The sequence below is a fragment of the Canis lupus genome, chromosome 4 (assembly GCF_048164855.1).
Source record: "Canis lupus baileyi chromosome 4, mCanLup2.hap1, whole genome shotgun sequence".
NCBI lineage: Eukaryota > Metazoa > Chordata > Mammalia > Carnivora > Canidae > Canis > Canis lupus.
Window position 1 is genome coordinate 43311231 of NC_132841.1, and position 13243 is coordinate 43324473.

The 13243-nt window shown below is 45.6% G+C and overlaps 1 protein-coding gene and 1 long non-coding RNA gene across 2 annotated transcripts in view; one reads left to right on the top strand and one right to left on the bottom strand.

The window, feature by feature from the left end:
- SLIT3 (slit guidance ligand 3) overlaps positions 1-13243 on the top strand; it is a 591163-nt gene that overhangs the window by 86209 nt on the left and 491711 nt on the right. Inside the window, exon 4 of the mRNA XM_072824217.1 lies at positions 11229-11300. Coding sequence (XP_072680318.1) covers positions 11229-11300 — 72 coding nt within the window. The remainder of the gene's footprint in view (positions 1-11228; positions 11301-13243) is intronic.
- On the bottom strand, positions 1812-7935 carry LOC140631568 (uncharacterized). The gene is made up of 2 exons (XR_012029106.1): positions 7571-7935; positions 1812-1974 (listed from the first exon to the last, which is right to left on the bottom strand). It is a non-coding gene; the product is annotated as an uncharacterized lncRNA (long non-coding RNA).

A 13243-nucleotide genomic window follows, 5' to 3' on the forward strand; every position in this document is an offset into this window, starting at 1 on the left:
AAAGCAAAGGCCAGTGGGTTCAAACAGGACCATTTTAAACAGTATACTTTGAGAAAATTTGTGCTGAGTTGCACCTGCCCCCATGACATCCACCAGCTAGAGTGTTTCTCCTGCAATTTGCATCTGTCATTTTCCTACCTGTGGGTCAAAGGGGTTGGAGACCCAGGTGACGGGCTGAGAACAAGCCAGAGAGAAGGGAAGTCTGTGATAGGCTGTGTTCATGCCATCCTATTTAGAACCAGCTTTGCTGCATTGTTTTGGGGACTTTAAGCGGGGCGGGGTGGGGGTGGGGGAATCCTATAGCTGCCTAAAGTATTTTTCTCTTGAATCCTAGTAGAAATGATTCAACATTAGCCATAGGCTGCTTGAGGCATGCTTAATGTCTTGATGGAGCGTGCTTTTACAGAGCAATGCTAGCATCTGAGGAATTCTCAATCCTCCTCTCCTGCCCTCCCCAACATAGCTCTCCTATATTCATTACCAGGCATCACAAACAAGAGAGAGTTTGTCTTTTGGGGGCCTTCTGCCTTTTCTCATTAGCACTCCTCATTCTGCGGATACAGAGACCTCACTCTAATGCTGCATGTGGTGTAGGGACCCTCAGCTTCCCTCTGGCTTCACTCAGTTCTGGAGCTGTCCTTGCTTCCCTCTCATCCCACTATATAAATTAGATGGCATGTGCCTGGGGCCTCATATTCTCAGGACTATCTTTCTAACACTGTGACCAAATGTACTATTGTGATTTCAGCTCTCCAGTAACCCAGTTGCAGTACTCCAGCAGGTCCCTAATCAGATACTCTGGTTTTAATAGCCAGAGTGAAATGGCCAGCACAGGGGTACTTGGGCAGCATTGCATAGCAACTTATATCACTGCAAGCTTTTTTTCAGAGTTTACTTTCTTCATCTCATTTGTTCCTCAGTGATTTCATGGGACAGGTGAAGTAGGTATTCACTCACTCATTGATTCATTGATTGAATGATTCATTCACTCAACCAACCAACCAACCAACCAACCAACCAACCAACCAACCAAACAGCAAATATTTATTGAGCATCTACTAGTTGCTAGGAACTATTCTAAGTTCTGAGTTGTAGGAACTAGCTGCTAGGAACTATTCTAAGTTCTGAGTTGCAGTGAAGAAAATTGACAAAAAAAAAAATAACCCACTTCTCATGGTGCCTCATATTTGCATGGATAATCTAATAGGTATCATTATTCTCATTTTTCATATGAAGAAGCCAAGAGAAAGAGAAGCTTTTTGTTTTGTTTTTTAAATTTTATTTATCTATTCATGAGAGATACAAAGAGAAGGCAGAGACATAGGCAGAGGGAGAACCAGGCTCCCTGCTGGGAGCCCGATGTGGGACTCAATCCTGAAACTCCAGGATCACGCCCTGAGCCGAAGGCAGACGCTCAACCACTGAGCCACCCAGGCATCCCAAGAAAGAGAATTTAAGCCCTAAGGATTTATAGATCATTTAGAGCTGGATGTAAAATCCAGATATCCTATCCACCTCTCAGAATAAGGAGAATAATAGAGGGATATTAGGAATCATCTCAATAACCCACTGAGTCTGTTGATATAGAAAACTGGGGTAGTATGGTTTACACAGCCATGCAGCTCTTGGGGGCAGAGATAGGACCATCACCCAGATTCCCTAAGCCCCAGGCCTGTGCCCTACCCATGAGTCCTTGGATCCTCAGGAGCCTATAACACACTTGCTCTGTCATCTTGTCACTGTTTCATACCCACCTGATAACCTCTGTCTTATTCCATATGGGCTGCTATAACAAAATACCACAGACTGGGTAGCATAAAGCAACAGAGATTTATTTTTCACAATCTAGAGGCTGAAGTCCAAGATCAGGGTGTGACATGGTTGTGTTCTGTGGAGGGTTGTCTTCTGGGCTGCAGACTGCTGACTTCTTTCTGTTCCTCACCTGATGGAGAGAGCAACAGATCTCTCTGGAACCTATTTTAAAAAGGTATTAATACCATTCATGAGGGCTCTGCTGTCATATTCTAATCAGCTCCCCAAGGCCGATCTCTTAAATCATCACCTTGGGAGTTAGGATCTCAGCCTATGAATGTGATTGGTGGGGTGGGGGAGACACACAACCATCCAGATCATAACAACCCCCCTTACTTCCTTAGTCAACATAAGATATCATGACCCATTTCCATAAGAGCTCTAACACCCTCAACTCCCTTGTCCATCTCCCCCTCTATCATAGCTCCTACAAAAACTCTAGGCTGAATTCAATTTCGGTTGTTTGCACCCCATCACCCAGGCAGCTTGAATGTGTCTAGAGAACAGACACATGCTTATGTAGGCAGATCTCATGTGTAACTCAGAGTCACTAACCTCACTGGCTGCTGCCCCACCAACCTCCAGCCTTTCCTGGTCAGTTCATCTCCTACTCTTTCCTGGAAAACTGTTTCTTACCTGCTCTCCTTGGTCACTGTCCTCAATCCCTAGCTTCCTTTATCAGTGAGAAAATAGCAGTAATGAGAGGAGGCCTTCCATAGATGCCTATCACCATGTCTCCCGTACCCTGTCCCCTAACTTTTGCCTGCCCTGCTGTTGCCACAGATGACCTTTGGCCCTGTGAAAGGCCATTGGCATCACTTGTGCATTGGGATTTTCCTTGTCACCTGGTCAAGAGCCTCACTCTAAAAATTTTCCCTTCATCCCCTGTACCATCGATTTACCCTGTTACCCTGTTTACCAGATCATTCTCATCAGCACAGAAGCATGTTGCAATCCTGCCTTCCCATCTTAAAAGCTAAAAACAACAAAAGCCTTTCTTGACTCCATATCCCCTGCTAGCTACCAGCCTGTTTTCGGTCCTTCTTTATAGCAAACCCCCTCAAAATTCTTGTTTCCCCTTGATTTCCTCCTCCCACTCTTTCTTGAGCCACTCTAGTTAATGGTTGATGCCTACTTCTATACCAGCCTACTCCCTCCAGGTCACCATTGAGCTCCTTATTGCTGGACCCAATGTCATCCTCATCTTTCTCTACCTCTCAGCAGTAATCCTGCCCTGCCTTGGAACTCTTTCCCCTCACTTGGCTTCCACAATTCCATCCTCTCTTGCTTCTCCTCCTACCACACTGGAGGCTGTTTCCTGCTCTCTCTGCTCTCCACTGGGTGGTACAAGCCCACGACTCATCCCTTTCTTCATCACCCATTAGGGGAACCATGGTTCATGCCTTTAAATATCATGTGCCTCTCTATCTTGGTCTTCTTCCTAAAGCCTGGATTTGCATATCCAATTGCCTATCAGGTGTCTCCACTTTGATATTTATAAGCATATCAGATTTAATATATCTAAATCTGGTCCTTAGACCTGCTCTATCCATGCTCCTTCCCCATCTCCAGTAGCAGTAGTTTCAGCTTTAGATGCACAGGCCCAACTTCAGTGTCAATGCTCATTCCTCTGCCTCTCAGTCCTCACCTCCAATCAATCCATTGGCAAATTCTGTCCCATCATCAGAACATTTCTATCTTCACACCTCCACAGCTGCCACCCTGGTCACAGGGTAAAGAGAATTCCCAGAGAAGGGAGGGGCATATATAAACACCCTGAGGCAGGAGAGGATGCAGGACCAGCTTGTCTCAGAAGGGACTGAGGGGTGACTCTGGAGTCTGGGGAGCTGCCTGCCCTATGTGGGTGAAGACAAGTGTTGGCCACTGTAAAGCGGTCTAGCTGTCTGAAATGGACTCGGTCAGCTCTGACAGATATATGACTCTGTTAAGGTGTGTCCTCACTGTAGCTGCAGTGTATGTTGGGTGCATGTGTCCGTGTATGTGCTTTCACACGCACGCATAAATGTGTGTTTTCTCCCACCCTAGACATGTTTTCCTGGAATCGGAGCCCCCAGTATAGTAATGTGGTTTCATGTACAATCCACTGGGAAATAAATTGTTATGAGTCATTACTAGATCAAGAAAGCTAAGAGCTGGTCTGGTTCCTTGTTTCCTCTCTTCCCCAGTGTAGTGGCCTTGGAGGCCATGCCTTCCCTATGTCATCTCACAAGATGGAGCAAGTCCTTTCTGTGAGTATATAATCTGTGTTTACAGTACTAACTCAATGAGATTTTGTTATGCTAATAGCCATGCTGACCAACACAGTAGTCTATACAGGAGAAATAAATCTATTTCTGGTCTCCTGGGGCATCTAAGGATGATGATGGTGACAAGACAGTAGTTGTCACAGCCACCATTTGTTGAGCCTTTGAGGAGCTCTGCAGAGACCTTTGCAGATGTTAAACCATTCATCCCTCTCAGGGACCTCATGAAATACATGTTTTGCTGTTACATAATAATCGTGTTCCTAAAATAAATTTTAAGTTATTTTTAAAATGGATTCTCTGGGGACACTTGGGTGGCTCAGCTGTTTAAGCAACTGACTCTTGATTTTGGCTCAGGTCATGATTTCAGGGTTCCTGGGATCGAGCTCCATGTTGGGCTCCGCACACAGGGAAGGAGTCTGCTTGAGATTCTCTCTTCCTCTGCCTCTTCTCCTGTTCTTCTCCCTCCCTCTCCTCCTCTCTCTCTTTCAAATAAATAAATATTTAGAAAAAAATAAAAAAAATAAATGGGTTCTCAACCTCAATGAGGAAAAAACTGCTCAGGAGCAAGAATTTTAGATGATGGGAATAAAGTTATTTTTCTTACAGAAATGTCAAAAATTAAGGTTTTAATTGCTATTAAGGAAATTTTGAAGTTATAAACTAAAAATAACAGATTTTCAAAATTGGCATAAGCCAATCTAAATGTCAATGAGCAAATGCTGAATTCTGTGGAAGATAAGATTCAGGTCAACTTGCTTCTGAACCATCAAAATAAATTGTGGTTTGGACCGACAGTGCTATTAAAAGGAAGCCCCCATTATACCTCAAGAGAGCTGCTAGCAAAAAAAATAAAAACAAATTTTAAAAATGGAAATCCCAATGGCAAAGAAGAATCAGTCACCCAACAAAAGTGGTCATGAGTGCTGAAGCATATAGGCTTTGTTTCCACACACGTGGGAACCATTTCTGATCATGACAGTCATGTAAACCAACAATATCACAAGTCCGTTTTCTCACTGAACTGATCAGGCTACATCCAGTTTGCATTATGAAAACTGTATAGCAGGAAAAAAGTCTGAATTTGATTTGACCAGTGAGGAAACCAAGAAAATAAGAGGACTTCATTGTTTATAGGGAGCAACTATAGAAATAGCCCCAAATCAGGGCTGTCTGCCTTTTTCACTTGCCAAGGTCAGGTTTTCCCCCTTATGTTCAGAGAGTTCCCCTGATGTATAGTGACACCTGTATATCCTCGTGGATGATGGTGCCACCTGAGCTAGGATTTGAGACCTCTGCAATTAGGGGCTGCCCTTCCTCTGTACTTACATAGAGCCCCAGCTCCATGGTTCTCTTTGTCTATCCACTGGGGGAGGCTTGGAGCTGCTTCTGAATGACAGAGCGTCTCTGGCCCTTGTTGCTTAGACATGTTGACATTTCTGAAAGTACCAGTAGACCTGGAGAGCATCCAGGCTGCCTAGAAAAGTGCCTGAGGCTGGGGAACCAATTAATTTCATTACTAAAGTAAACAATCCCAGTGACCTTTGGCAGTTAGCACGCTTTGACGTTTTTTCCCTCCTTCGGGCCATGGCTGGGCAGCTGGACCTGCCACCATTCCCTGAGGGAAGGAAGGGATTTGCTGTGCTGGGGCCTTGCCCTGGCCTGCCGCTGACATACATGCTTCCGGCCTGGAGGCCTCTCACTCTGTCCTTCACCCACAGAGGGAAGCACTGAATGAGTCCTGCTGTTCTTGCCTTGCCTTTCAGTGAGGCAGGTGAATCTACAAGAACTTCTGGAGAATGCAGAGAGACAAGTGGGCCCTCTGGGAGTTGTGTTTGCCTCCAAACAGGATGGCTTCTGTCACCTAGCCCAGGAAGACCGTTGGTTCTTCAGGCTCCCAGATTTGCCATTCTTTCCTTATGATTCATTCATGAAATTCAACAGGCCCTTCCTAAAGCACCACCCCTGCATGCCTGGGGCTGTGAGGGCTGAAGTTGGGACAGCAGAGAGATATTAGATGTATTCTCTATTCCTGAGGACCTTCAGAAGTTAATGGAAAAATGAGACTCACATGTGATAGTCTGTGATAAGTTGAGATGGCCTATAATGAAGAGCTAAGTTAAATATTATCATTCTCCATGGTAGCTAAGATCACAGCTTTAGCATCAGGTGTCTGGGTTCAAATCCTGTCACCACCATTTTGGTCAAGTTTGACTTTGGGCGAGTGCTTTAACCTCTTTAGGCTTCTGTTCCCTTGTTATAGGGCTACTGAGAGTACTAGCCTTAATGCATTTTTATGGGAATTAGGTGGAATAGTGCATGTAAAGTGCTTGGTACAGCGCCTGAGTCATGGTCTCACTGTTATTACTAGCTACTGATACTAGTCATCAGAACATATTTGAGATGACCCAGTAGTATAGAAATCTTGAATCTAAACATACCAGGTTCTGTGTGCTGGTCTCCCTTCTCTCTTCCTTTTACCAGTGACTAGTAATCTCAACTGATCAGTTACTCAGTTAACAGGAGCCCTAGGGGCCAGTTTTAACACTTCCACCCCTGTAACTCCCTCTGACTGTTGATGATGCTTCACATGTGTCTCCTACACCCCAGTACCATTCTCATTTTTAACCATGTCCTCACGTAGCCAAGTAGATTACATAAGAGCCCTCTTAACTAGTTTCCTTGCTTCCTCTTTTAGACTCTGCCAAACCAGGTTTACTGTTGCTCAAGAAGACTTTCTAAAATCTAAACCAGATGATCATTCCCTTGCTCATACCCTTTGTGTGGCTTCCCAATACTCTGAGGAAACACTTGAGCCCAGATCCATCATGATGACCCACAAAGGCCCTTGCTGTAGGACCCCTGCCCAGATCTATAGCTTAATCACTTCTGTTTCTTATGTCATCCCCACCACCCAGCAATGCAGCCTGCTCCCCAAGTGCTTCTGGGTCTCAAGGCCCTCCATGGCCATGCACAAGTCTAGAGCCCTTTGTCCCTGTCTCCTGAAGACCTGTACTCATGCTTAAAAACTAAATCCCAACAACTTCCTTTGGGAAGCCTTCCTACCAGGTCTGGGTTCACTGGCTCCCCTCTGATATTTGGAAGGGAATATTCTTATTCATCTTTGTATGATCATATTGAAAAAAAAGGCCTGAAGAGATGGAAGAGATAGACGGATGATGGTTGGGTGGAAAGCTGGATGGATGATTGAATGGATAGATAAATGGACAAATTCAACAACAACAAAAAAAGCAAATCCTCTAATCAGATCTTATACCCAGGTACTTCCAGGAAGGTGATCAGCAGTACTGCAAAGCTTCATAATTCAGGCTGAAAAGCAGTATGCAATTCACAGCCAGTAGATTTTTTACCTTTATGCTGCTCACTATTACAGCAGGAAAGCTAAAAAAGAGTGCTGATCTCAAAGAGAGGGGGATAGCCAGGTGGACTTTATCTTATCACTGACCTGGCCTATGGCCTGTTTGTCAGCCTACCTCCTCAGGTCTGCCCTCATATGGGTTCCGTTCGGTCCTTTTCTCCATCCAGGCATCACGGATCTATTTTCAGCTTGAACCATGGCAGGAGATTTCCACCTCTGGGCCCAGGATGACAGAGCATGGCATGAGTGATAGAGTGGATGGCATAGTGATAGAGGTCATCATGGCCAGTTAGCTCCCATCTGCAGCCCAGTGCTGACCTGTGCCTCCACCAGGAGAATGTCACATTTCATGCTGTTCATTTTTCTGTTCAGGAGCTGCTCTACATGGGAATGCACCTTATGCAGCTTGGAACCTTCATCAGCTCCTTAAGGAAGGCTTTTCAGCCAGTTTGGTTAGCTAAGTAAACGTGAATAAATCCCGGGATGAGCTGGAAATTAAATAGAGCATCAAACTCCTTGTGATAGGGAGAACCAGCATGAGCCCCGCCCAGGCTGAAGCGGAAAAACCCGGAGGCTTTGGGAGAAGAGCCCGGTCCAGCTGCCCTGGAAGCCTCATCAGGGTTTACAGAGCAGCAGGCAGAGCACAATTGGCTCAATTTGGTTGTGTTTTTATTTTTGTCCAGCCACAAATACTGAAAAATGATTCCTTCCCTTCCTGGAGCCTTGGAGCCAAGCTGGCTTTATTTTTAGCTTCAACTCTGGTTTAGGGCTTTTAGCACACTAAACACCCTACCCGCTACAAGCCTTGGTGGGCTGGATTTTAGGATTTTTGCCGTGACTCAGGTCCTGGTCGCCTGAATGTAACTCTCACTCAGCTTTGTGCAGCTAGGACAATAGAGGGTGGTTCCAGACAGACCCACAGAGAGACCAGTTCTGGCCTTAGGGACCTCCAAGAGAGTTCTTTTCAGGGAGGGAAATGTATTCAGGGTAGATGGTTGTCTGGGCTGGGGCAGAGGGAGTGGCAACCCTGGATGAAAGGAAGCAGAGGGCAAAAAAAGAAGAGGGGGAAGAGGAAGGGAGCTGTCAGTTATTGCAAGGCTTTGAGTGGTTAGTGGTTCAGAACCAGGCGTCTGGAGGCAGACTGGCTGGGTCCAGATGTTATCCCTACCGCTTCCTAATACCACGGCCTGTGGAATGTACCCAACTGCTCCAGGCACTGTGTCCTCAGTCATGAGGTGTGGATCATATTGATGTCTGCCTCTGAGCTCTACTGCCTGTGACCCAGCCCATCCAGCATGAAGCCAGGCATCTGCCATGCAGTCAGGACTCAACAAGCATCATTTTTATTATCAGTGTGCTTCTTATTGCAGTGCTGGACGCTTGGGCATATACTGTGTCATTATGAATTACTGTAACCCAACTAAATAGGGTTATTTTGCACATGGAACACTGGCTCATTAGGTGTGGGACTCCCAAGGTCCCACAGAGAGATCAAGATACAGCCACACCTGAACCCAGCCCTGGCCAGCCCCAAAATCATACTGCCATGCCTCCTCTGGGATCAGTGCACCCACATGACATAAAGGCACCTATCACTGACTGGGAACTGCTCTAAACAAGCAACTAGATTACCCCTCACCCGCCCCTGGGATGCCTGCATGTTTCCTTTTTTTTTTTTTAACTTTTAAAAAGATTTTATTTATTTATTCATGGGAGACACAGAGAGAGAGGCAGAGACACAGGCAGAGGGCTCCTGCAGGGAGCCTGATGCCGGACTCCATCTCAGGACTCTGGGGATCACCACCTGAGCTGAAGGCAGATGCTCAACCACTGAGCCACCCAGGTGTACCTTGTCTTCCCATTTTAGTGACAGGAACACAGAGTAGATACTGGGAGTAATCGAAAAAAAAACACCAGTCAAATTCATGGAAACGGAGAGTATAGTGGTGGCTATCAGGGACTGGGCAGGGTGGGGCGGGGTTGTTTGATGGGGTAGTGTTTCAGTTTTGCAAGATGAAAAGGATCCAGAGATCTTCACAATAATGTGAATATACTTAACACTACTGAACTGTACACTTGAAAACGATTGAGATGGAAAATTTTGTTACTTTTTTTTTTTTTTACCACAATTAACAACAAATTTAAAAAGAGCACTGATGTGGGAGTCAGACTGCCGTTGGGGGGAAGCACAGAATTTGAGCTTATCCTGTCCAACTTCCCAGCCTCACACCTGGCCTTGTTGCAGTCAGGAGCTCACTAATAGAATCACTGGTCCATACCAGCCCCCACACACCATGAGCCCCATCAGGGCTGAGCAGCACACTTCTGACAGGAGCCTTATTCTGGAGTCTTAAATGCTCCTCTCTTACATGCTTTGCCCTTTATAACCTTCTTCTAGTTCCCTGTCCCTCTGAAGTGTTTGGCTATCAATCTGGGACAAAAGGGATAAAATACCAAATTCCCACCCAAGAAATCATGTCTGCTTGGCCCAGTGGGAAGAATGTGGACTTTGGGGCAAGAGTGAGGAAGAAGTTCACCTTTTCTTTTCTTCAGTTTGCTTAACTCTGAGATAGGATAATATGGTTGTCCCAGGTAACCAAATAGGCAGATCAATCTAAGGAAGAAATTCAACCAAGCTATAAGCTATTCTTTTGCTCCAAGATATTCTGGGGACAGATTTGGAGACGTTGGTTTGGGCACTCACTGATAAGAGATATTAGGAGAGAGACATGGGACAGGCAGGGAACGGGGTCCCCCTCTTGGCCTCCCACTCCCAGAAGAGCAGCCTTCTTTGAGGCCACAACAAGGTTTCAGGGTCCTTTGGAAGCATCCATGACCTTCTTTAACTGTTGGCACTAGTATTGGCCATTCTCAGGAGAGCGTCTGATTGGCTCCATTGCTGCCATCCCATGTGGGGTGTCCCTCCTGGGATGAGTTTACCTCCAGCCACACGGCATGCCCAGACTGTGATCTTTGACCCAAAGCTGACTGCTCCATTAGGCACAGTGGGGACTGTGTCCAGGGCCAACAGCACTTTTAGAGCCCTATGAAAATGCTTTCATTTTTTTAAAATTAGGAGGAAAAAAACCCTTTCAGGTCAAAGTAAATGTTATAATATATGATAATATATTTTATACCAACATAGTTATAAAATATGATTTAATTTTTGTATAGAGTTAGGGACACGCAAAGGCAAAAGTGCCAAGGGTCTGTGAAAGTTGTAGTGCAGGCCTACTCTGGGCCAAAGAGCCAGGCTGGCAGGGATTCTGTTTGGCCCCTCAATCCAGAGCCTCCTCTGCTTCCATAGTAACTACTATTTCCCCACTGCACCACCACCACTACCTAGGATAGAATATTCTCTCTAGTATTTTATCTCTTTTTAGGGATCCATTTTGCATATCAGTTTTGTCACTTGGCAATAGCTCCCTGGAGCACATGGCAGAAAATTTCAAAAGCCTCGTCTGGAATCTGTGAGAAAGAAGTGTGATCAATTACTGATGTCTGTCCTAAGCTCATCATGGAAAAATGGCAGTACTCATGCCATGCTGTGTTCTTGCCTATGACTGACCTTTGCCTTATATCCAAACTTGACTGCAAGCTTTGCAAGACAGAATATGTCTTAACATGATGTGCATCCCACGTTGAAAGATCTAGAAGGTCTTCTTATACCTGTTGACTGATTGATGGATGGATTGATTGAAGTGGTATCTGTGAATATACTTGATTCAATTTAATGTCCCCTGATATCCTTTCATTCTTCTTTTCATCTGTAGGCGCCTGAACAAGAATAAGCTCCAGGTCCTCCCAGAATTGCTTTTCCAGAGTACACCGAAGCTCACCAGACTGTGAGTAGAATTGAATTGTGTTCTGTACCTGGTGTCCTACCTAGCTTTGGTGATACAGATATTGTGGCTACCTTTGTGAATGGAGCCTGGTGCCATGCAGAGCTTGACACTTAGGCTATGTGCATGAAGACTTGGGGCTGGGCTTCAACATAGTGTGGCCCCCACTTGCCCCTCCACACCCCAATTTGTGCTCCCTGTCTTCAGAGATCAGTGGCTTAAGTGGTCAATGAGAGCTAATGACTTATGGTAGTAGATCACTTCTTTGCAAGGAAAGACACGCTGCCATTTAACATGGGTCTGACCTTATGTCAGGGAAATACCCTAAGGATGGGATTTGAGGTAGGTTTATTTACAGGAGACACCAGTGGTTTCAGAGGGCATTGGGTGGGACTGAACATTTCACCCTCACCACCCTGTGGACTAGAATATCTCCTGCCCTTTGACCACCAGTCTGGGAACCCGTCTGGAGATCTGTGGTTTTGTGGGAAAAGGGAAGAAGCACCTTGAATTTTGCTTTATCTTCTGGAATGCTCCAGGATATAATGCAGAGGGAAGATTGGAGAAGCATCTGTGTGTTTACCCAGTGTGAGAGTGTGGAGGCTTAGGAGCTTGAGATGCATGTCAGAATGGAGATTGTGGTTCACATACTGTGGGTGTTGGGCAACTGCTAGTTAACTGATCGCGAATGGCTCCATGATTGTGGACCTACAAGTCATGCTGGCAGTGACTCTTGTAGCTTGTGGGCTGAACTGGCTTGGCCCAAGCCTTGATTTTCTGAATGGAGTGACAATGTCTGGCTGCTTAGTAGTCAAGCAGTGAGATTTACAGCCTGGCTGGGAAGACTCTAACATTACTGGGGAGACTCCAAACTTGCGGCCACCATTCACATTCCCGGTGGTTGTGTTTAATACCTATTTATGCCGTCAAACAATGCATGTAGGCTCCAGGATACGTTGGGAAATACAAAACACATGTCAGTGTGTGCACTTAAGAATAAGTTCTGAATTAGGAATCTGTATCTATATCTATGTCTGTGTGTACACATCCAGGAAGAGACCATATACATGAGTGTATTTTATTTTATTTTATTTTATTTTATTTTATTTTTTTTACATGAGTGTATTTTAAAGGGCGCTTTGTTGGAACAAGAATGGCAAGGGTTGCCTAGTGTTTAAGTGGTACAACAGGCCTGCTCGCCTTCTCTAGGACTCACTTATACCTTGTCAAGGTCTCCTCGAGCTGTGTACTACATTTCTCTGGCTCAGTCCACCTGGCTGCTTTGCTCGGCATGGACAAGCACATGCCTCCCTTTCCACCCTTCCTCTCTGAATCTACTTTGATGGGAGTGAGGGTAGATAAAGTGACATTCAGTGGCCTGAGTGTCTAGCCGAGCTGGATAAGCAATACTAAATGGGCATGCAGGCAAACAACCTGGTTTTTAATTTCCTCTTCCTGTATAGTTCTCCCCTTACATGTTCACTTAATAGCTGTCTCTCCACCCAGCACTACATTGCATCTTTTGACCTGATCCTAAATAATGCTGGCTGTATGCTCTTCATCTGGAATCTCAGCATCACTTTCTGTTTGCCTGAGAAAGTGTTTCTCGGGCAAACAGAAAGTGTCTGTGAGGCTGGGGCTGCTGGAAAGCTTTGAGCAGGTGGGGTCTGAGTGTTTTGCTTATTGCAGGACATCAGGCAGGCTGGTTCTTGCTCACAGAACATGACTTCACAGCTGCTCCCCATGGCCATCAAAGTGATGCTCATTTTGTGCAAGGCTGCTCTTGATCCCAGCAGAGGAGGAATTTCAGGCAGGAAGATGCTGGGTGCCAGGTCCAGGCAGACAGCTCAGGACATGGGAAACCTCAGGATGATATCCTGTCACTTTCTAACTGTGAGAGAGATTGGGGGAGTCACTTTCCCTTCTGTGCCTGAATAGCCTCATCA